We start from the raw sequence: 25,944 nt of genomic DNA on the forward strand, positions 1-25,944 counted from the left end.
CTGGGTTCAGAAAGAAGTGGACCCCCCCCCCCCCCCCCCCCCCCCAAACTCTTCCCTCTCTCTTGCTATCTCCTTTCTGGAGGGCTGTTATTGAAGCTGAAAGCCAAGCTAAAGCTGTGTGGATGCTGCCATCCTCCTGGGTCATCCAGTGATCCCTTGTATCCATGTGCGCTGCTTCTCCTCACTTTGGCACCAAAAACACCCTCAAACTCCACTAAAATCCCCCCTCGACTTTAATTTACTCCCTCTTTCTCTTTGGCTCGTTCTGTGCTACTCCACTAGTTTTCCTGGCTCTAATCTCTCTTATCTTTGATTCCTTCTCTTTCTCTTGCTACTCAGAGGGAATCATGATCAGAGAGAAGATGAAACAAGACTGAACAGATGTAATACAATCTACAAAGCATGTAAATTTGTTAAAAGGATGATGATACACAGTATAGTATCAGCTCACCTGCCTACAGAGATAGGCCCAGTATTTACACACACACACTGTACACAAAGTGAGATTCCTGAAGAGGTGACAGTTAGTGAGATTGCTCTGACTTTGGGGCATATATGAGTGAGGGCTTGGTTACAGCCACAGTGAAATCTCATGTATCAAATGCATCACTGTCAGTCACCACATAAACCAGATTGCTTTCCCAGATCACTTTATTTCTCTCCGTCTACATCACCTGATCTGTCTCCCACCTTCACTCTACCTCGCCATATAATGCACACAAATATTTGCTTGGCACTCCTCCAAGTATTCTGTCTTTCTGAACCCCTGGCCTCTCATCTCTAGAAATCTGTTATCCATACCCTTCTTCACAACAGCAAATTCTGACAGCAGGTACGGGTTAGGCGCAGGCCTAAAATAGATCGTCTGGGTCTTCCAATGGAAGCAAAGTCTTGTGAATGCAGCTGTTGGGCTTAAGAGGGGACCCTCGCCTTCCGCCTTTGACTGACAGACAAAAAACGGCTATAGTGACGACTGAATGAACGGCATTCTCGTGTAAAGTATTTAAAAGTTGTTGTAACAGATATGTATTAACCATTTTGCACAGTTTTATATTGGTAAAGAGCTTTTATGGAACTGTCGTCATCAAGGCTGCAGTCAGGAAGTTTTTATTCCAACCAAACATTACAGCAGCTGATTTCACTGATGCTCATTTTTTCCAGCAGACATTAAATTTAATGGGAATTTTGCAGGATTTTGCAAGGACACAAATATAGGCTCCTTTGTAGCACAGAAAGGAGGAAAAACAGTCTGCTGAGCCACTGCGACGGCGGTGTCTACAGAAGGAATCATCGCGGAGAAAATAAAGGAGTTTTAGGTAGTGTTATTCACCATGCCAGTCATGGCCTTATTGATTTAGCGTACATACAACAATGCGACAAAGGAAACAGGCAATGGCGAGTATATTTAAGACAGATCAGGGGTTTCCACGGGGTAAACATATATGCAGAAGGAATTTGCAGCTTGAACCAAAGCCTTCTAAAGCCTGTCAATTTCACGGTGGGTTACAAATAAACTACCCTCTGCCAAGCCTTCAACCCTTTCCTCCGACTCCTCATCGTGCACGCCTTCTCTTTTTCTGGTATTAATCAGGTCTTTCCGCCCTCCCCTTCACCAGCTTTCCTGTCATTTGTTTTCGCTCCCTCAAACGTGGATTTCAGACCAGTTGTCCACCAATTTAGCGGAGCTTAAGCAACACCGAATGCCTCAGTCTAAACTATCTGGGACACCTTCGGAACCACCGGCCAGCGGCAGGCCCGTTCAGCTATTTAATGTAATGTTTCCGCAATATAAAGGCACCGTTTGAGTGCTGAGGTTTTTTAAATGGCTGAAGCAAGCTTCTCTGGGCCCCAGACTGACCATTAAAGAGAGGAAAGACCGTATTCAAGAGCCAATGCTATAAAAACTCACAAACTCCAAAAGAACTTCAAAATACGTCGTAGTGTTTGAAAACCCTGGCTGATTTTAGATTTTTTTTTTTCACATACTATTTTTCACAGAAGGGACCTGTTCTAAACTCCGGGGACCCTGCCGACTTCCAGATGGTTCTCTTCAGTTCAAAACTGTTTTGTGAAACGAGAAAACCTCTCCCCTTCAACTATGTCCCGACACTCATCTAATGTTTCTATTGATTCACGGGGGTATACCCATGGTCATAAAAAAAAGAGCTGAACGAATACCCAGAACTGTTTTATATCATGACACAATTCATCATCATATACACACATCTTAAATCCAACACGAGAGCTTTTCGGCTATTTTCTGTTAAGTGAAGGGAAAAGGGCACGGAGAAATAGACAATTAAAGATAATGATGAGGTGAGGAGGGACAAAAAGAAAGAGGAACTCCCTTCCTAGGGAATATAAAAGCAGCTCCCTCTGTACTGTAGGCCTCAGCTCAGTCCAGGCGGCTAATTGATGGCAAATAGCTCTACAGCAGTTTCCTTACACACACACGCGCGTGCGCACACTCACACACAAATACACGTCATATATTATATACACATATGCAGTTTCTCTGCGGTTTTCAACACAGCTCGTTTGGCAGGAGAGGAAGGTCTCGCTCCAGACAGACCCAACCCATAGAGGAAAACACACACACACACACACACACACACACACACACACACACACACACACACACACACACTTATAATATTTAGCACTCATCTCGTATAAGGTAGGACAGTTTAGTAGTCGGGTCATGCTCCTGGGAAGATAAGGCCACATAGGTGCAGGTCTTAGCTGGGTGACGTTTCAGCCATTTCTCCTGCCCAAACCATGATGAGGATAGCACTAGCCTGGCAACCAGGCCTCACATATGGAAACCGTTTAACTCTTATTATTAATAACCGAAAAAAAAAAAAACGTGGGGGGAAAAAAAAGCAAACTAATAACACATGCAAGACACTGCCAAGACCCAGCGCGCGAGACAGAGGAAAAACACATACATACATACACAAACAAAGACTGTCTGCCATGTGCACATGCATGCACAAACACGTACACACAAAGAGAAATGCGCACACTCAGAAGTCTATTGGTTAAACAGAAAAGCGCAGTCCTAGTCAGTGGCCTGTAAAAGCATTAGCCCGCCTGCCTGCTTCGATGGAAATAAAACTCTTTCATGTTTTTGGTTCAGAGGGTTTTTACACCTGGTTGTGGCTGTAGAGATCGAGATAGACACACCCTAACACCCACCCTTACCACACACACACACACACACACACACACACACACACACACACACACACACACAGAGCGGAAGTGGGCAGTACAACAAAGGCTGGCTGCTGTACAATAAGTTTAACTAAACAAGCACAAAATCTTTAACTTCCCCAAATGAGGAGCAGGGTTGGGGTGTGCTATTAAAAAAGGGGAAATGGGGAACTATGTGTGCACGCTAGACTGTGTGATTTAGTAAGAAATGTAGTGAGGCACATTTTTAGGTTAAAATAATACAAAACCAGAAACCAGCCAGAAATAAAAGGAAATTTCAGCATGAAAAGTCTGCTCATGGCAGTTTTTATGGCTTTCTTTAGTCTTCATCATTCACAAAACATCTGCTTTAATCCATTTCCCTGCTTAACATATTACTTTTTACTAGATTACACAATTTTTATACTTTTCACTTGCAACACTTACAACTATGGCTATTTGTCATGTGTTTCAGTTATGGAAAACTTAACTAGCAAGACAACAAAGGCATTCTTTCTATCAGGTGAAAGGAGGGTGCCGTGCACGGTTCCAGAGCTCAAGAAGAAGGCAAAAAAAGAAAGGGAAAGAGAAGAGCTACATTCCTCTCGTCCTCCCTGTTGACTCTAATCTCTCCTTTAAAATGGCTCGCACAAAGGACCAGCACAGACTAGCTAATTAGCAACACTTTAGGCCTCTGCAGCTTTTGTGTGTGTAGTGTGTATATGTGTGTGTTCATTGTGTGCATCCTGGGCTCTCAACTGTTTCCAGGGTAACTGCTTGCCCGGCAGCCTTGCAAGCGTTGCACATTTTGTCTTTACTTTCCTGTTGTTCCCCTCTCAGTGTCCATCTAGTTCTGTAGATTTAAGTAGTAAGAAGTAACAGCACAGACCGGGCACTTGGACCGGGATAGGAAATGGTAAATGGCCTTTATTTGTATAGTGCTTTACTAGTCCCTAAGGACCCCAAAGCGCTTTACAAATGCAGTCATCCACCCATTCACACACATATTGGTGATGGCAAGCTACATTGTAGCCACAGCCACCCTGGGGCGCACTGACAGAGGCGAGGCTGCCGGACACTGGCGCCACCGGGCCCTCTGACCACCACCAGTATGTAACGGGTGAAGTGTCTTGCCCAAGGACACAACGACGAGACTGTCCAAACCGGGGGCTCAAACCGGCAACCTTCCGATTACAAGGCGAACTCCCAACTCTTGACCCTTCATCGCCGCGATAGGAGGACCTTATAACACAAGAAGTTCTCCTAGAAGCAAGTCTCATCCTTAGGTACACATCTGGATAGATTATTTTTAGCTAACAAGACCAATCCTGCAACTAAAGACACGGGTTAAGAGTTAACATTTTAATGACTGCACGCATAGCATCAGCAGTCAAATTTGATCAAACTGGAGCAAAACATTTTGTGAATATGCACGACTAAAAGGGTTAAAAAGCTGCTTTCTTTACCAATTACCCTTCTACATATGCAGGCAAGAACTTTTATGATCGTGCAGATTTATTTGCGGCTCAATCCAGAGTGTGGGAGTATCAGTTTTTTGGGATTGTCCCACCAAAGTGCTTGTACAAAATGCCATGCTAAGCCAGGTTATGGATACAGTAACCCAAGAAAAACAATACACATTGCCACATTATTTCTATGATACTAAGTAGATTTGTCTGCCGCCACACACGTGAAACATTCATGAACCTTAACTGTGCGCGGCCACCTGTGCAACAACATATTTAACTTACACGTTTCCTTGTTTGGGTAAATGAGTGGAGTGCATGGTTGCAGACTAAAGCTGTCCTGTCTTGGTGCCTTATTCCAGATGAACTCTGCAACAGAGCACCTGATCTCAAGTCAGTTAAAACCAATTATGTCTGGAGAAGCATCCCCAGACACACGCACACACAAGCTGTTACTAATAATAATGAGGTCTTTCAGCTTTGTTTTGTGACCTGTGACCTTATAACAGCCTTCAGTCACCATGGTGACAGGTTGAGGAGTGGAAGTCCTATTTCACTCAACTTTTTAACCTCCATAAACTGTGTCTGCTGCAGCCCATTCCTCGACGTGTCTTGTGTGCATGTGTGTGTTATTTACCTGACAACACCGCCAGGCCTACCCAGTGTGAGTGCTTTCAAACACTCCCATGGCAACCAAACCCAACCTAACCCCTACAGGTGCCCAGGTATGTGTGAGTATAACACTGTCTCCACAACAGAGACAGGACAAACACACACAAACACACATTTTTTTTGTGTGTTCGTGCTGTCTATTTTCATCTCTGGGTCCCTTGACCGGTTGGATCAATCAACCATGACTATGTCCATGCTAGCTCATCTGGTCTGCTGAACCATGTCTACTCTCCGTCTTTTGCTATAGTCCTGTAGCATACTTATGTGGAAGACCGTATTAAGGAGTTTACAGTTTTACAGTACTGCTCAAGTTGATGTGAAAACTGTGGTGAATATTTCTGCTATAATTTCAGAAATGTGCTAAACTATGGTGGATTTTTCCTCTTTAGCTAGAGAATGAGCATGTATTATGAGGAGGTCACGGGGGAGAAATGCAAAAGAACTGAGAGAACAAAAGTGCGAACAAAAAAACAAACTCCGCATTTCAATAGCTTGGCTGGAGAAAGCATTAAAAATTCTTTTATTGACACAAAAAAATACTATTAGAATTAGGTATGTGGGAAAAAAAGAGAAATTTGAGGAGGGGGGGTCAATTGAACACCTTTGAACACTAAAGCTATATTTTGGGTATTGATGCATATTTGTTCTTTAGGTAGATGTTTGTATGCTAATAAGCAAGCACCCAGAAGCTTTAAAGATTTGCAGTAGAGTGCTTCCGTATATCCGGATCTCAAAAGATAGTCAGTGTCAGGGTCCCTGTGCCTACCCGGTCGGCTCAGTACGGCTACATATGTTTTGTATTCCTTTTTTTATTTTTTTCCTGCTCTCTCCTTTCCCCTCTTTCCCTCCTCCCTCTGCCTGGGCGGAGCTCACCTGCGGGCTCCTGCCCTTGGCCCACGCACCTGTGGCTCATCACGAGTGATCCAGCTCCTTTATAAGACGGCAGCCCTGTGTTTCTCGTCGCTGGACCGTTGCCGACCCTCGTCAGTGTAACCCCAGCTCAATGACTTCAGAAGTGTTTCATAGCGATTTACCTAACTACCCATTCGTGTCTCTGTGTACAGATTCCCTGGACCTACCCCTGTGTTACCCGAGTGAGTGGAGTGTGAGGAGTGGACGGAGAGTGTGCGAGTGTGAAGAGGAGTGGACGGAGAGTATGCGTGTCTTTCCCGTTCGTGTGTGGACCCCCGGAGCCCGGCTTTCCCCTCACTTTTGTAAATAATCACCTGGTGCATCATAATAAAGACTCTTGTGCTTTCAAGACCTAGAGCCTGCGCGTGAGTCCGTTCAGTCCCGTTGTGACAGTCAGGGTAGCCGATTATATTTGTTGTGTGTTCATGTCTTAAATCATCCTGATTATTAAGTATGAAGTACTGGTTAAGACAAAGATTGATTTTCTGAGATCCCAACGAGTAAAGAAAAAGTAAAGAAGTCAAATTCAAGGAAGACACAAAAAGGGTACTGCTATTCCTTTTAAGACTCCTAGAGGAAGTAGTTGCTCTATAGGTCTCTTTGTATCAATGCGGTAATAGCAGTGGGTGTTCTGTGATGGTAGGCAACCCTATTTGCCCCTCCTCTGTCTCAGCATGACCTCTGGTGACCTGTGAACCATACTGACCTCCCACATAAAGACGAAGGCCTGGGCAAGACCGAGGGAAAGCTTTTAGGAGGTGACAGCACTCAGGGAGAAGAGTGGGACTGATTTAGTGACCAGAACACATGACAGACAAACAGTTATGGGTTTATGCATGCATGCATGCAGACAGGCAAGAAAAATGCATTGGTATATAAACTGTTGTGCAGATGCACTAAAAAGGAGCTGAATTTGATTATTCCTAATAATCCAGAAACAGTAACTGAAATGCTCTTTTCCCATCTACCTTCTCTTTTCAAGTCACCCCTTCACCTCAATCTGCTCTGCACTCCTGACCTGAAATTGAACTCTGTTGAGTGCTGGAGGTCAAACAAGACACAACAGTCCCAGTGACCAACATTCACCTTCCATAATTCAGCAAAGCCTTTTCAGCCAAAGCTAGCGAATCCCATATGGCTCAAAACCTCCCCACCTCCATTCATACGGGCCATAATTACCGAGTCTAGCCAATCTAACAGGAAGCCATACGTTATATGAATCATCCAGCATCTCTCATCATCTGTTAACATGCTCACACACACAGCATTCTCATACATCTGTCCGCAAAGCACTCCCAGCATCAAACCCAAATGTTCACTCTTGAACGTGCACACACACACAATGCACACACACACACACACACACACACACAAAACAGCTATCTTTCATCAGTGTTTGTGTATATCTGAGATCTGTATCGGTTCCCCCTGATCTCCAGTCATCACTGCGGCTCCTTAATTACACCCTTCATTAACTCACATCAGCTCTGTGCACGTGTGTAACTTCCTATATGTGTCTGTGTGAGCGTATACGAAAAAGCGAGCGTGACAAAGATCGCTAGTATCCGAGTGTGTGCGAGCGTGCACACGTGCGCAACACGAGGGAAGCACTGAGGAAAAAATAGAACATGACAAATGGGAGTGGGGATCGAAGCTCCAAACCAATTTCTAAAACTGCCTTTTTCTCAACCAATGTTCCTTTTAAACCCTTGGGGGATGGAGACCACTGCTACAGTCTGCTTCTCACTTTCTATTTGCGCGTAAGAGTGAGTTAAGCACAAGAGAGAGGGGAAAAACTCCTGTCTGGCTGGTTTAGGCAACTGATGAGTAGCCCTGCCAAGAGGAAATGGCACCTTTTTGTCACCATCTCACTCTCTTTCCTACTTTCTTCTCCTCTCTTCCTCTCATCACCAGAAGCGATTAATTGACAGCAATGGGAGGGGGGGGGAGACAGAAATGGGTGAGAAGAGAGAGGGGGTGGCAGCAACGTACAGCATAGACTTAAAATCTGCCAAAAACAAGGAAAAAGGTGGTAGGAGAGACTTAAACGGAAGGAGAGAATAGGAGACACCTGGTTCTCGTCAGTGAACCCTCCACCCAGCCACACATACACACACACTTTGAGGTTTGTTAGGATTTATCCTGCTTACATTTCTCTTCTGCTATGCATCATTTCACGTCCACACCCGGCACCTCAACAAACTGCCATACACTCTCCACCGCACTCTCACTTTTCCACCTCGCTCTCCTCTCGCTCTGTAACTCGGCTCATTGTTTTCCCTCCTTGCCCTCCCTTCATCTCTCTCCACGATGATGGGGCAAAACTGGTCTTCACCCCCTTTTCACTTTCTTCCCTCTTTCCTGCTCTGTTCTTTCTGGGGAGGCAGACAGGCCACATTCCACAGGGAGGCCCAGGCGCCCTTTTCTGACACGTCTCAGCATTACACCCCTCCCTCATCCCTCTATTTCTTCTTTCCAGCCCACAAATGCCCCCCACCCCCACCCCCCTTCTCCGTCCCAGTGCTGCCTCTTCACCCGTCCTTTTACCTTCATTCCTGCTGACTGGTAGTCCCATCTTCCAATTTCTCTTCTCTGTTTATCCCTCATCATTTACTTTCCTATCTTTCTGATTTTCTCTACCTATGACAGACAAAAATAAAAAATAAAAAAATTAGACTCCAAAGACAGAGGCCAGTTTAGAGGTTTGATGGCTGGAGATGGCTGTGATTTCTCTCAGGTTCCCAAGAGGCCCAAGGAAAAGATGGCTTTGTGTTCTGACAACACTGAGCTGTCAGGATCCCAGTATGTCAGTGTGTATATCTTTTCTGCTCCAGTGCGCATTGGCAACGCTGGTCTACACTATAGCTTCAGGTGAGAGACTCAAGCGTGGAGATAAAAGGAGGATAGGGAGCAGGAGGTATGTCCATGAGATTTAGGTAGCGTCTTAAGTTAAAAAAAAATGTATGCATGTATATATATATATATATATATATATATATATATATATATATATATATATATATATATATATATATATATATATATATATATATATATATATACACCATTATTTTACAATCAAGTCTGAATATGAAAGGACGAAAATCAAAAGACCAGTACAGACTAAAAAGTTAGAAATCCTAAATTGAAATCTAAAGCTAAGACATTTTCCTTCTAGTTTTTAAAGACTGACTATGAAATAAATAAATCTAATAAAACTTAGTAAAGTCGTATGAAAATGTCTTAAAATAAGTATAATGTTCTCTTTTAACCTCCTAAGACCCAAACTCTTCCACGGCATGCATTTTTAATTTCTCTTTGATATTTGGGCATATTTGGGGCAGATGAATGTAAAAACAAAGAATTACCAGATTATTTTTTTTACCTTATTTTTGTTTTTAAGAAAAATAAGAGCCACATATGAGGATATTCATTTAAAATTTTGATAGAACGGTAGCAGTATAATGTCCTCGTAAGTGGATATCAGGCCCATGTAGAGCAAAATTGAGTATTTTGGTCTAAATGCCCCAAAATGTGATGTCCGCATATGTAGATGGCAGGTCCTAGGAGGTTAAATAACAAAATTCACTCTTAATAAAAGTTAGGATACAACAACAAAAATAACATCTTAACTCCTGCTGCATTTAAACTACATATAGTATATTTTAATATTTTCTAAGATCTTTCATTTAAACATGGATAAAATATTAATAATAACAAAGTTTAAAAAATAAAACAGATGAAAGATAAAAGATAAACTTAAAAAACTCAGCTCCTATCAAAGAAATAAACACTCCAAGGTGCTTTAATCTTATCCAGGGAGTGAGGCAACGAGAGCGGAGAGTTTGGGAGGTGTGTGAAGGGAAACAAAGGCTTGTGATATTTCGAAGGGCTGAAGGTGGCACGCAAGCTTGTAAATGTACGCGTGAATCTTAAGTCAGTGAAAAGACACGGTACAGGTGATTCTAATAGCATTTTAAGCAGACACATGTTTAAGAGTCCTCAACATAATCGCATGTATGCAAAAACTACGCCTCACAATCCAAAATGCATTGCTGTGAAACACCCTTAAATCAAGTAAAAAAGAACACAATGGTTCCAGACGAAAAAAACACAAACATGTATAGCACAGGAAGACCACACCTTTAACTCTTAACAAGTCAACTTCGCGAGAATCGAGTTAAACTAAAAAAAAAAAAGCTGTTCATAAAGAACTACCACAATGCAAATTTACAGTCACATATGTGGATGTAACATTTTTGTGAGGTGAGTGTTGGGATCTGGAGGAAAGGTTGTGCTTGTCTTTCATGGTCCATAGTGGCTGGGGTGGGGGGGTGGGGGGTTAGTACAGCAAAAGAGAGGAAGAGAAAAAGATGGAAAGAGAGAGGGAGCTATGTTTGTGGTTGGTAACCCGCTCGAGAGAGGAAATACCAGGGTTCACGCACACATACACACACCTATATACACACACACACAGGTGCAAAAACATAGAGAGCATAGACACGTCCAAGAGAATAAAGACCTGCTTTGTATGAGCTACAGGTTTGGTGTTTAAATGTGTGCATTTGTGCGTGGCAGTGTGTGTCTCTGTGTGTGTGTGTGTCCTCGGCTGAAGGTTGCTGAGGAAGCAGGGTGAGGATGCAGTCATGGGAAGGAGGAGGGAGGGCAGGACAGGAGTGAAGGGCTTCGAGTGTTCTTCATTCACCTAACGCTCCATCATTATAATTAGGGGGGAATCATTTTAGCAGCAGGGAGGAAACCCTGATTTTTTTGCCCCCCCTGGGTTTCCTCACTAGAAAGAACCCAGAAACCCACACTGACCCTCTGTGACGGGCAAACATACAAAGCATGCATAAAAAAAATAAACAGGAGGACAAAAATGTGTTCTATCTATTAATCTACTCAATAAAGAAAACGCCTCAACATTTACTGAAAAATGTGAATCACTAAGTTTCCACCATTAGATCATTAGACGACAGCATGGCGGACATTTTTGTGTATTTACGGACAAATGACTAGTGTAGAGACCTTTATATGAAAAAAAAGTTGTGAAATTCTGTGTGTGTGTGTGTGTGTTTGTAAGTTTGTAGTACGTGTAAAGGTCCAGGGTCCTTCAGACAATAATCAGTAGAGAGTTATGTGGATTCTGAGGGGAATGAGAAATAAAATTTTCATCCAAGAAGTTCCGGGAAAAGTTTGGAAATTCCATTTGACGCAGTGGCCAGTGTGTGTGTGTGTGTGTGTGTGTGTGTGTGTGTGTGTGTGTGTGTCTGTGTGTGAGAGAGAGAGAGAGAGAGAGAGAGAAAGACAGAAGAAGAATAGCATAACTCCAGACGTTATGGACACACATCCGAGTGCTATATGGAGTGTGTCATAAAAATAAGAATCTGAAATGTACACACACACAGAGCTTACCTACAATAGCTCATTCTTCCCTGTTTTCTTCTTCAGAATTGTGAGGACTGTGTAAATATCCATCACTGGGAATCTCACGAGTAGGAATTAATGCGGGGAACTGTGTCCCAGTGGAATTATTTGGCACATTACGAAGAGTGGCTAATTAAAGCAACGACCAGCCAACCTGTCAGAGCTTTTCACTGTTCGCACACACAAAGCTAACTATTACTGTGTGGCCACTCGAGTGCTGTCACATCTGTACGTTATGCAATGACCTCACGTGTACATGCTGCTCCATACGATGTGCCATATATACAATCACGAGTTGCACAAGGGTTGCAAAACAAGTCTCATGAGTACATATAGACAAATGGAAACAGTGCAAAAAGCATGCATTACACCCATAGGGAGACCCCACAAAGGCCTAAAAACAACATGCGCACACTTATATGCAACACTAAAGCACACACCTGTTGCTGTTGCAGGTGGAGTAAGTCAACTGGGCTGATCTCTCCATTGGTGTCTCCGTTGGACCCACCCTCTCTACCGCCCCCTCCATCCGACTGGCTACTGAGGCTGCTGACTCCGTTCTGGTTGGACGGCGTCGTACGAATGGTCTCAGAGGCTGATTCCACCATCATCACTGGCACCTGAGGACAGAAGGGCGTGTCACAGGTTGAACAAAACTGACCTGGGCAGTTTCAGCTCTTATCTGATAGAACGGATCAAGTTGGGAAACTAAAGTTATGCTGAAGGAGAGAGAGAGAGAACAGTGTGCGTATACGTGCATATACACTTTCCTTTCTAAAAAGGGCTCGCGGTCATGCACAAACCTGCCCAAGAGGCCACAAAGCAACACCTAAAGCAGACACTTTTTTTGTGTGCGTCTCCATGTAAATGTGTGTGTCTCTGAGCATACACAATGGATTAGGATCACATGTGCAGCAAATCTAAACTGACAAGTCTGTTAATACTCTGCTATATAGTTAAATAACACACACATTTCTCCAATAATCAGAGGTGGCATGTGTGCGCTGTGTGTGAGTCATGAGCTGGTTGCTCTTTGAGAAAGATCTGTTTGATGCACCTTCAGAGGGCCTCTCTAATTAGAGCGTGTTCCTTCCACAAAACCCGACAAAACGAGCCGTTCCTGGATGTGTTGTTGTTTTTGAGAAACAACGCCTCGCAAACACACAGGCGCATTTGCCATCGTTAGGAGCTCGAGCGTGGGAGAGAGGAGACACAGAGACACACACTCTGCGTGCGCCGAACACACACAAGCTCAGCTAATACAAAACAAAACAAACCTTCACACAAGCACGCAGGCTGTGAACTCCTAATGACAAGCTCAATCTCGTCTTTCTGCCTCATCCAGTTTTAGAAATTAACACACACAGACACACACAAACATGCAAGTGCACACTTTAAAAGGGGAAAGTTCTCTTTGCTTTTACTTCAGCATTCCGGAGTGGGTACACAAAACGCCATCGAGGCATTCTACCTGCCGTCTGCGTCTGTGTGCGCGCGTGTAACGCATGTGTGTGTTGTTTCAGAGGCGTACAACCCATGCCTTCTGGGGAAACAATAAAAGCTATTTCATGGGAGAATCTAACTTTTCTTTTCCTCTGAGGCAAGAGTAGGTGAACATGAGTGTGTGTGTGCATATTTTTTTTCTCTCTGACAGCAGGTGAGGGTGAGAAATCGCTGGTGGCTTTGTTAATGGAATGCTGCCAAATGTTTGCTGGGGGACAGGGACCTTAGCATGTTTGTGTGCATGTAGGGGGAGGTTACAAGTGTGTGCAGGTGGATGGGCTTGTTAAATGGTCAGTTCTCTCAAATCATACTCCCCCCCCAAAAAAACAAAACAAAACAGGTTTTCTCATTGATGAGGTCTCCAGCCCTGCTGATAGTCTGATTCCACTTTTAAAGGTTTTGCAAAACCCGGATATAAATTTTCCGCTCTTTTGTGTCAGTTCCACTCTATATCACTTTTTTTTCTGGGGATAGAATCAAAAGTATTGGAGGCAAGCGTCTCAAGGCCTTAGAACGTGGAAATAAATCCATGCAAGCTATCAGTGCCACTTAAGCGCACCGGGCGAACGTGGATCATCGAGGAATTCTATGAGAAGGATTCAGAATGTCTTCGTTTATATGAAAACCTCTCTCCGGTTTCAGTCCCAGACGAGCTACTGTTTGGCCACTGTGGCGAGACCATTTTTTGCCATACATATTATTATTTTTTAAAATATTGCGAGCTAAACCTTTAAAAGTACAAGGTGCTTACTGACATATTTCACCAGTTCGAGACTCTTCCCTAACAAGCAGCGCCATTCGAGAGCCACAAATCACACTGCAGTATTTTTCCTCCCCATTAACTCTCCCCTGTCTCCCTCCTGGCACCCATCCGCCTGTGAAGTTAAGAGTGAGAAGTAGAGCGTTATTGTGACATTTAAAGCTAGTCACTTAATCTCCAACCTCACTCCTCTCCTCAGTGTGCTCTCTCGCTCTCTTTTTCATTGTCCCACCCCCACCCCAACCCTCATCTCCTCCCGCCTTCATCCAGACCCCTGCTAGGTCAAACTACTCCCTGAGGTAATATTATGAAGCAAGGCATAGTGCTGAGTGATCAACACATCTCGCCGCACAGTCCACTGACTTTGCACTGCGGTAGAAAACTCCTCACATCATCACACATTTCACTACGCATGAATCACCGGTCTGCTATCTATCCCACACTATATTGTGCCATGCCGTAATGTACTGTAGACCCATCTGCTTTTTACTCTTTCTCATTGACCTTATTAGCAATGAGGGGAAGAGAGATAAAGACAGACAGAGAGATGGAGCTTGCAGGTGGACAAGGACCTAATGGGAAAGTGGGAAGTGTTTAAAGCTGCAAGCACATGCCTTGTCTTTTATACACACACACACACACACACAGGCCAGTGTGATGGTATGCCCATCTAAAGGGTGTGTACTCTGTCATATCCTGTAATGGGTGTATATAAGTTGGTGTAATGGAGGTCGGGAAAAAGGCAGGGGCATAAATCTACCCTGAAGTCTTTGATTAGGGTTATGATACACACACACACAGACACACACGATTTTTACATTTAAGTGTTTCTGGCAGCGAAGAGGAGCTGCCCGTGCAAAGGCCTGCCTCAGCCCGCTACCCCGCTCTCAATCTGCGCCTCTTTCTTGCTCTCTCAATCTCGCTACATGCTCAGACCCTCTCTTGCTGAACCCCTGACCTGAGAGTGTGTGGGGAGAGACATTCCCACTACCCCGAGGGGACTGAGCAAGGGAGGGCGGAGTGCAGATCAGAGAGATAAAGAATGTGTTTGGAAGAGAGGGAAATAAAAGGCCTCTTTTGCCTTTTAATTGGGATGGAGAAGAGAAGGAGGGTAATGGGACTCAACATGTTTCTGATGACTCTGGCGTATACGTGAGTGTTTGTGTGTGTTTGTCTAAGAGGCTGACACCTACCTTTGTACTGTAATGGATTAGCTCACTGCGAACGCTTGGTGCATGTGTTTATGTGTGCGTCTGGTGAGATTGATGAGCCGAGAGGCGTTGGGACGAGTCTTGTTGCAACACGTACTGTAGCTTGTTCAGATGTTCCCAAAAACACAGCATTAATAATAATGATCAGAACAAAAAACTCTCACTCTGTTTCCTCCCATTGCTCTGGGTGTGTGAAGTTCAAACAAGCCGAGCCAAATGCCCAGTAAGCTGGCTCACCGCGGCTGACTCCCAGGCTTTGTCTGTGGTATTTGCTCTGTCAGATTCCTCCTGGTCACTGCTCATCAGGAACTTTGTAAAACCGGACCGGTTTCACTTTCCGCGAATGCATGTGTGTTTGTGCGAGAGGGGGGAGAGATTTGTGTACGGCGTGTATTTATGTGTGCATCTGTGTTTACAGCAGCTTAGTGAGATAATAAGTCTTTATCATGTTATGCCTCATGTGGGAATATTTCCTGCACTCCCAGAACGCCTGTTCTGTTTCCTCCGCCTTGCATCAGCTCACAGGAACGCTGCTTATTAGGCAAAGAACTGAGGGAATAAGAGTGGGAGGGAGAGTGAGTGGAGGAGGGAGGGGGTAAGGGGGAAAAAATGTCTGTACCAGTATCTACACTCCATCATCTATCTACTTTCATCTGACTCTTGAATTAACTCTCCTGCTCTCTTCATGCCGTCTTTCTCCCTCTGGTTATGCCTGGCAACTAGTGGCAGGTTCAACCCTGGAAAACATTAAAGTTTTCACCCTGAAATAGAACCCACATAGGTTATGTCTATGATCTCTGATAGTTCAATCAATATTTGTGAGCAAGTGAGACTGTCTTCTGAAGACAGTATCTGAGGAGCCACAGCTCTAACCCGTTTTGTAATCAGGAATCTCAATTCAGAGTTGACAAAGAGTGGCTCTGTGGATGCACAAAATATCTGGTTAACTGTTACAACTGCGAGGACTTTACTTCATTACAAATGACAGTCTCGGAGGAAGGAATGGGAATCACTGTCGTTATTGTCACTCTGTCCAGAGAACGTCCTATTTACTGTCACTGGGGAAAGCTAAAGGATTTGTCTCCTGAAAACATTACAAAGAGCCTAAGCTGCTCTACATTTGCGCTTTGACAAGGACAGGAACACTGTCATGCAAAGACAGATCATGATTTAGTAAACACTTACACGCCCATATTCTCACACTCTCACCCAACAAGCTGTCAGACTCCGGTGCTAAATAAACTGTGACACTATCCCCGAGGGAATCTGATTTAACCCCAAACGCCAGAACAAATCCAACTATCAGATCTGGCCACTTATGTCTTCATAAATCCATTTGTTGGTTAATGAGTGAGAAACACAACCCGAAACACTGAGTAAATTGTACTTATCTGCCACAATGACATACTCTGCTGTTGGGTGTAAAACAATAGAAAGAAATGAAAAGCAATAAGTAGATATATTTGCTTTAATAAATAAAGCAGTGACTATTGGAGGAGTTCTACAACATCTTGCTATCAAAGCACCTAACGCTTTACCTTTTTACACAAGCAAATGACTATTTAACCAATGAGGCTACCGTGTGCGTGTCAGCACATGCTTAGCAGACTTGTTAAGAACAGTCACTCTAAAGTCAGTTAAACTAATTACTGTCAACAGAGCATGCATTGTTGTGAAGCATATTCATAGTGCTAACTATATTTGCCTTATTTCACTGCTTATTAACAAAATGTTACCAGTTCTCTGTCAAGACACCGAATTGCTTTGTTGCATTCAGTTTAATCCAAAAATATTCACCTAGCCTCTGTGGATGTTTCAGAGATCTTAAGCTGTCTTCTCCTTCTATCCTTGAGAAGAAAGCGAAAGAAGAGAATGAGAGGAAGAGGAATAGGAGGGATATCTGTGTGGCATTTCTGAGCTGACGTGTATTAGTTTCAATAAAAAAAAAAAGAATGAGGTCAAAGGTGAAGTGAGGAAATAACACACTACATTCACACACAGGCACAAAAGAAAAACAAAAAAACGTGTGTGCATAAACCAGACATATACCAGCCAGGTAGACTTCAGCAGAGAGCTAAAGCTAGCAGCTGCTAGCAGCACTGCTCCGGGCTACTTTGGCTGTCAGCCAGCGCTAACAGGTTGGCTAACAGCAAAAGGGCTAATGCTAGATGTCTGCGGCTGCCCTGGCCCTGCTCCAGTGCTAACAGGTGAACTCCATTATCCCAGACAGATAGTCAGTCAGATGTGGGCCAATATCTACTACCGGCTGGCTGGCTGACTGACTGGCTTCAAAGAGCATCATCAACCCAGAAAGAGGAGCTAGCAGCATTGGCCTGTACTCTGACCTCCACTGTGCTGTGCAGCTGGCTAATGAAGAAGCCGGTGCTTTTGTTAGGGAGTGGAGAGAAGAAGAGAGGGGGCTCAGAGTGCAAATGATAAGAAAATCCCTCACTATGAAAACACGAGGAGTTTTTCTATACTTCTGCAGGACTGTCTGCCATATGGTGTTTAGTTTGGGTAAGCATTTAATAGCACTTTTGCGTGTGCATGTGTCTCTGCACATGCATGTGCGCCTTTCTGTGTACTGTTGTAGAGTATGTATGCTAACTTGCAGTATGCTTTTTGCCTCTTCTATCTATTGTGCACGTCTATGTTTGCATGCTGTGTGAATTGTGTGTCTTCTTGCCCTCCTGCAGTTCTCAGAAGACAAAGTCCCTGTTTACAGAGCCCATAAAGATTAGCCTCCCTCGGTCAGGTGGGTTCTGGAGCCATAGGTAAACACACAGCACATTCCGCACCGATGAGATCGCTCCGTATGTGTGTATGACCGGGGCAAACATACACTCCTGCCTTCACCTCGACCCTTCTTTTAGAGTGCAGTAAGTGATTTACCAGCTTGGAGACTGCTGTCTGTTCACAATACTGGAAACAAAGATACACACATACATAAACGCACCACACACACAAATATTTGTAGAAAGCATGGGCTTCATGCACACCTCATTTATCTCAGCCTAAGATCACGGGTTGTACGGTACATTCCTAAAGAGGTAAAACTTGTGCACGTGCATGTTCATGTGCCCATTTGCCAGTTGAAAATCACCCCGTGATCATGAAGGTACAAAATCCCAGATTTTACCTTCATCTCTTCCCTCTGTCTTGAGAGGTAATGGAGGCTGAGGGTCAGGCTAATACGGTTCACACAAATATTACTCAGATTGTACTTAACATGGTGGAACAGAGGTGAAGAGGGCGGTGGAGGAATGCAGGGCAAGGAAAGGAGCTTTTTTGAAAAAGGCGATGTGCCTTTATTTGGATCTGAAACCAGCTAGAGCGCCGCGGAGCAATTAGCAGCTCTGTCCTACGAGAGCTCTTTATTAGAATGACCTTCACTGTGAAGGGGGAGGGAGGGGTGAGGGGTGCAGAGAGGGACAAAGAAAGAGAGAGGCAGAGAAATTTTTTTGAGGAATACGGATGAAGGGTGTCAGCTGGGACACAGTCACATGACATGAAGGTGAAACAGATGAGTAAACTGAGACGTAAGTACCCATATGGAAAAGATATATATAAATCTTATAAAGTTTGTATCTGTCTTGTGTGAAACTTGTATGAAAAGCATATAAGAGTGAAAACAGATATAAGATCCCTTGAAAAATTATATAATGAAACTTGTATGTTTTGGATACTTACTAAAACAATATATGAAAGTAATGAGAAAGTGGCCACTTTCATGAGTAAATCACATATAAGTTTTTACTATTTCTTTTCCATATGGGTATGTTGAAATTTACATATTTGGGCCACAGAAGTGACACGCAAACAATATGCGATGTGGTCAGTGTGACCTAATATGCAACCCTTAATGTTAGAATTCAAATGCACACATTCTAACACAATTTCAGTCTTCAGTCGTTTCAAATTTGATAAGACAAATATGCCCGTACATTCGTGTGCGTGTGTGTGTGTAAAAAGTGGAATTTCATTTGCTTACTATATAGAAAAACCTGACACCGATATCCTCCACTTTCACTGAATAAATTACCAAGTACCTAATTTCAATCAAATGGGACGTTTTATGTTTTATGCCGTGAAAAGGCAAAATTGTGGAGGAAACAGAAAGAGGAAGCGTGACGCGTACGTGTGTCGTAGTAGCCTTTAGGTGAGGCGAAATTTCATTTACAATCAAAAATTTGCATTGAAAGGAAGATAAAGTGAAAAGATTTAATATTAGCGTAAAATGGGGGAAGAGCAACCTACAATAATAAAGGGTTATGATGGATTATTCGAAGAAAAAAAATAGTGGTGTATAAAATATAAATAAATAAATATCAAAGTGGACATGATATAATTTTGTACATCGGCTTTCAAGTCGGGCACTTTGCATTTCCTAGTTAATTAATAGATTGGATCGGAACGAGTTTAATCAAATATAATTGAATAAGTCCACAGTAAAAACAGGCCAGACTTTAAAGGAGACATGCAGAGAAAATGATAGCATGTCCAGTTTTCAAATTAATTGGATTTTAGTACTTTTGAACTTGGTCCAAGCTGCTACAGACTAAATTAACTCACATTCTATCCAAAAGTGCTAAAACAAGATGATATCCCTGAGCATTCAGAGCACTCACACAACTTCTTGTGCCCCCCCTTTTTAGAAAATAAAAATAAAAACCAACAGTGCTGCAAACCAATGAAAGTCTGTAATGTATTGCATGTTATTGTTAGTTTTTCTGTTCTTCTCGCTCTTTTCTCCTCACTTTTGTCTTACAGGCCACAACTAAAATATTAATCATTTCTCAGGCAGTTCTCATTGTATTAAAAAATGTCTCCTTTATAATTTATCAGAGAAAGAAAAATCTTTGTTATAGTGACAAGCATGCTAATTAATAGAAGTAGAAGGAACACTGAGAGAAGTAATACTAATTTGGTACATGCTAATATTAATAGAATAATTTATGGCACAGTATAAATAAATTAATAGAGTAATTCGTTTGAAAAGGGGATGCCTTCAATTCAATTTAGGAGAAAAGAGTAAAAAAAAAGAAGTCTGCCTCTTGGACAAGGACATTAATAGCTGTGCTCTATCACCAGAACAGAAAAGGAAGAGACAAAACTAAACACGCACAGTTCACTTTTAAAACGCATCAATATTTCAGTCAGCTGATGAAAATTGGATGAGCAACACTTGTATTTGCTGCCTTGTTATTTTCATGTTCTGTTTAAGGACTTTTGGAGTTGTGCAGAATCTGCAAAAGGCATCTACATGCATTTAATTGCACCCCCCCCCCCCCCAATTTTTTTTCTTTAAATGAACTCTTCTCATTGGCTTTATGTAAACTAACAGCTGTGTGCCAGGCAGTGGGCAAGAGACGCAGGGAAATAGAGGGAGTAACAAAGACTGAGAGTGAGTGAAGTGGACTGGGTCATTACCATCCTTATTACTCCTCATTAAAATACACCCATCACAAAGACATTCTTCTGAGTGTGTGTGTGTGTTGCGCGTGCGGGCCTACGTGTGCGCCCGCACGCCGCCGTGACCGAGCATACACGCGTGCACGCTCGTTTCTGGCGCTCCTGATGTGCACGTGTGCGTTCGTATGCAAAAGTGACAAAAAAAGAACAATATAATTGGAGAAATGTACGCAGTAATAATAGGTATTCACAAAATGATAATTCATATTAAACAGGGTGCACAAAGTCAGCCTCATTTGCATGTTTTAGATTATATGCATTTCAAAAGTAATTTCCGCAGGGCATATGAATGACATTAATTCCCGGGCGGGTTCTGCTATAGACCTCAAACTATCAAACACTCAAACATTTAACAGATGAAAAAAAAGAGGGAGCTAGTGCCTTGGCAGGGGAGATTTCAAGGTTAAAGTGTTTGAATGTGAATTTTTAAACTTCTGTCTTGGTTTGTTTAAAGTTGCTCTAAAGCTAGACTAAGAATTCCATTAATTCGGAGACTTTGGGGGTTTTTTTTGCTACTCAGCTGTATGCGCGCATAAGTGTGTGTTGGGTGCGTGGGTATGTGTGTGTTTCCAGTAACAACCCGAGAAAGACACCTTCCCTCCTAATCCACCACCATTTCCTCAGCAATAAGCCAGAATTGGTCTGACTCACTTTGTGAGTCATGTGCTTTTTTTCACTCCAGAGGCAGAGTAGCACGATCCAACAGAGAGAAAGAAAGTCAGAGCTGCGATAGCCCACATCAACTGACCCCGACCGATTTGGGGGGGGGGGGGGGGGGGTGGAGGGTGATGAAATGGATGAGAAGAAGGATGTGGCGAGGGAGGGGATAGGGACAATGGGAAGAGCAGGGAGCAGGACAGGGAGACAGAGGGTTCCCTCTCCTCATCTGCTCATGCCGAGAGGAAGACCCCGGGGCAGGAAACAGGCTGGATGAATGTGTGATTCCAGTGGAAAACTCTGGATGCCACGGACAGCATTCTTCTCTTATTAGGGAATCTGGTCTGCAGCCACATTATAGCGCTTGTCTCATTACTGCCTATGAGCATTTCTATCAGACACACTCACTGGGCGCGCACACACAGAAACACACACCATCAAGATGTTCCCCACCTGTTATTCTCACAATGTCTTGGCGAACACACAAAGTCATAACTCGGGAAGAGGGGAAAAGAGTAAAAGGAAGAAAAAAAATGAAAGCGTGTAGGAAAAAAAAAGAAAGCTAAAGGGCTCAGCATGTCTGTGTCTTGTTTGTGGTTTGTCTTCATCTGTAAACAGAGCTGCTGCTGTGAGTATGTTAGCATGTCATTATCTCATTAAGAATTGAGGGCTTCTGTGCGAAGGATTCTACTGTTTTGTTTGTGAGCGTTCAGCGACTGATGTTGTACAAACACAACAACCGCAAAACACACATATCCTACAGTGCAGACACACGGGGACGCGAGGAGACGGTGGCAAAGACTCGCATATAAAAACACACGTAAACACGGCTCCCGTCAATGTGTCTCAATCTGGAAATGTGCAGATTTTAAAGAAATAAAAAAGAGGGGCCAATTTGCGGTGCACTATGACTAGAAAGACTTCATAGAGTAAAGAGGAGGGGGTACATCTAGGGTCAATAAAAGTGGGCTAATTGGGGCCTGGGAAACATGTTTGTTTTTTTCACTTGTTCTCCCCCCTTCTTCTTTCTTTCTTTTCCCTCCAGCCAGTCACGGCAGATCTGTTAATCTGAGAAGGACGAGTGGAGAAAGCAAAGAGGATTACATTCAATAAGACATTAAATGTTGCTCACACATGCACGTATGCGGACCGATTTAACATGCCATAAGGCAGCCGTAGGGTGTATGTATTGACCAAGATCTGTCTGTCTTAACCGATGACCAACGGGATGCAGGGCTCTCCGCTGGTCCACTCTGCTTCATCAATACTCCGCTGCTCAGTCTATTCAGCAGCAAAGAGCTTTCCTACGGCTGCAGTTCAACACAGGATCAATGTTATGAGCAATGCAGACAAACTGCTGCTAAACAGATCGGCCCCTGCCTCGAAAGGCCCGCCACAGGACCAGCTCCCCCTATGCTTAGATCGTTCCACTAATGGAGCTCTCCGCCGGGGCCCCCAAGGGCCCCTAACCACTAAACAGGCCCCCAGGGAATCATCCCCCCCTTCTCTCCCTCCTGTCATCTCCAAATCCCTCAATCATTTCTCCATCCGCATGGTTGTATTGACCTACACCTCTTTAATCAGGACCGCTTACTTGTCCTTCTGCAAAACTGTGTGTTCGCACTCAAATGTGGAGTCTATGTATTTCAACTGCTGAGAGGAAAAGTCAAGCATGACTGTTTCAGGAAGTGAAAAAGAAGGGGGAGGGAAAAATCCCTCTCTCTCTCACTCACTCTCCCCCTTGAATGTTTCTGGGATCCCTCGCTACATGACTCCCGACTAGTCATTCTCCTGCATTTGTCTTCTGTAATAACACTGAAAATAGCAAGAGATGAAAAAAAGAGCAATGGAAAGAACCTGCATATTTGTCATTTCCGATTGTTTACCTTTTTCACGGCAAATTGACTTTTACATCTCCTGTTACTGGAAGCTCTCTGGGCTCGACTGCCAGGGCTGTCTGGCTCTGGCCTCGGCTGCCAAGCCCGTCTCTGGGCTTTATGACCTGGCTCTAGGGAGGACTTTTAAGGCTTTCAACTCAAAAGTCATTCCAGTGATACAATACTGCTTTTGTCCTGACCACCTTTGTTGTTTTCTTTCTGTCTCTGCTGCCTCTCACTCTCTCTTTGGCTCCTTCACTTTTCATCTCTCATTCCCAAATCCTTTTTGTTTTTTCACCCGAGTGTTAGTCACAAAGGCTGGGGCCTGTATCTTGCCCGTTCCTGTTTGTTTGCAGAAAAAAGTGGACTTGTTGCATCATGACTGGTTGACTATCAAACAGAAAGGATGTGCTTTAGAAAACACACATTAAAGCCCTCCAGCTGACTTTTAAGGCTTGCTGTGGGGTGAGCCTGGTCGAAGCAGCTAGAGTTTCCCTGTGGTGGCTAGGCGGTGCGCTGTGGTTCGGATCTTCCTGGATTCTGGTAGGACTGAGGTTTGCCTGCAGGGACCTCCAAGTGAGCCAGGCAGCAGGCCTGAGCTAAACTGAGGCCAGAGCCAGGAATAGTCCTGAGAGCAGAGGACATGGCTAATGGTGTGTTTGTAAGGGCAAACCCAAACAAACAACCTGCAGTTTGAATTGAAGGACCGAGCAGGGCTCAGGCCAGATGCTGCGGAATAGGAGAAACACACACAAACAGATGCAAACGCACACAGAGGCGATGGCTGAAATAGACATGCGGCAAAAGAAGTGCACCATGTGCTTCCAGGCTGAAGTCATGGCATTAGCCTCGGCACTGCGCGCACGCACACACACACAGACCTCTGTGTGTGTTTTGTGTGTTACTCATGCAAACTGAGGTCCTACAATTTCTTTCCATATTCACACTAATGAGAGAAAGCGGCCAGAAGATCTCCTCTGTAATTACTCCCCAAGGAGCAAGGATTCAGCAATGACCATAGCGCATCAACAAATGCACACTCATACACTCACACACACACATCATCCAAATATACAGCATGCTGAAACATCTGAAACAGCATGTGGCTGGCATTTAAATATGTTCACCTGTTGGGTACAGGAGCATTTGTGAGACTGAGCGAGACAGAAACACCAGTAATACCATCGTATCATTAACGAAGGACATCTGCTAATTAGAACGCCGCCAAACAGGTAATTGTGTGTGAGGCTGCGTATGTGCATGTGTGCACGCCGTAAAGGGCATTTTGTAAACAAACGTTAACACCATTCACCTCGCAATTAGACCCTTATCACCGTCGCCTACGCAGAGTAGTTGAACTCGGTCCAATCTGTCGTGATGGCAAATCTGCATGGAGCCATAAAAAGGGTAGTCCTGCAGGAGATGAGGCTGCGTGCTGGAGCACGTGCTTATGCCAGGGAGAGAGAGGAGCAGACGATGGGCTCTACATGAGGTCGGTTTTTTGATGAAATCATTCTTTTTCCTACTTTTTTGAGCCTTTAATTCAGCAGCTTTGAACAACTTTGATAGTTCAATAGTCAAAACACACTGTTTTACACCATAGTTAAAAACCTGCTCGCGCTCAGACAAAGAAGCAGAGGTATACAACAGAATCATTTTGTCTGTCTGAGAGTGAAGAGTTGAGAAAGGAGCCTTTGAGGCGCACACGCACACACGCTGCCTGCCCAGTGTTTGCGGTGGCGGAGCACAGCTGGTAACATCTGGATGTATTTTGTAAGTGTTTACATTTCCAAAATGCAGAAAAACTACACAGAAAGAGAGAAAGAAGAGAGATGGAATTCTGAAAAACACTACAGGTGCCAGAAGAGTAATAAAATAGGAGAGCAAGTCCCAAACGAAGATTGTTTAAAATCTATCACGCTGGAGTTAGCTCACTTACACACACACACACACACACACACACACACACACACACACACACACACACACACACACACACACACACACACACACACAACCGTTGGCCTGTTGTAGTTATTGCCATAATCTTAGTCCAACAATAACTGACATCTGGTGCACTAATTGGCAGACTGCAGCTTCTCCATCTGAGTTTTAACCCATCAGACTTCCCGTACTGCAGCAGCTCAAATGAAAACTGAGACTTGCACACCAGTTTCTCTATATGCACCGCGTCTCTGCTGCTCACCAGCTGACAACCAGTCTTACACACTCGCCGGCGCACACCACAAACCAGTTTTCTCCAACACACACACACGCGCGCACAACACAACAGCTGCATTTCCATTTTACTTCCCCTAAATGACGAAAACACAAAAACAGTTGGACTTCATTCAGTTTAATCAAACCTGACATCGAGAACAGCTCTGCGAGATGACGTCAACAATCAAGACAAACGCACACACACGCACAGAGAGAGAGAGAGAGAGAGAGAGAGAGAGAGAGCAAATAGGATGTAATTTCAGTGATTGGGTGTAATTTACCAGTGTAAGTTGAAACCAGAGAGGGCAACTAGAGTGATCCTTGGAGGATCAAAAACAAACCATACATACCGGGGTGGGGCGCAATGCACACACACACACACACCCACACAAGCATACCCTCTAGGTATGCTCGTCTCGCAGTGACTCATGTTCTTTTGGATAGAAAAGGGCCCGGGGTGTGTGAGATGTTACAAAATGGCACTGTGCTCGGATTTGCAAGAAATTAGTATTTCAATCTGTCCCACGGAAAGCTGTCCTTGGGATCGTTGTAATCCGCTCAGGTATGCCACT

General features: G+C 43.9%; 1 protein-coding gene across 1 annotated transcript in view; it reads right to left on the reverse strand.

The window, feature by feature from the left end:
* The window catches only part of foxp4 (forkhead box P4), a 92,841-nt gene that overhangs the window by 47,042 nt on the left and 19,855 nt on the right, over window positions 1-25,944 (reverse strand). Inside the window, exon 2 of the mRNA XM_085456330.1 lies at window positions 12,113-12,292. Within this exon, the coding sequence (XP_085312456.1) occupies window positions 12,113-12,283 (171 nt within the window). The 5' untranslated portion in view covers window positions 12,284-12,292. The remainder of the gene's footprint in view (window positions 1-12,112; window positions 12,293-25,944) is intronic.

This window comes from Copadichromis virginalis, linkage group LG5 (assembly GCF_057382275.1).
Source record: "Copadichromis virginalis isolate Kocher_CV1m ecotype Utaka linkage group LG5, C_Virginalis_male_GT1.1, whole genome shotgun sequence".
In the NCBI taxonomy this organism is placed as follows: domain Eukaryota; kingdom Metazoa; phylum Chordata; class Actinopteri; order Cichliformes; family Cichlidae; genus Copadichromis; species Copadichromis virginalis.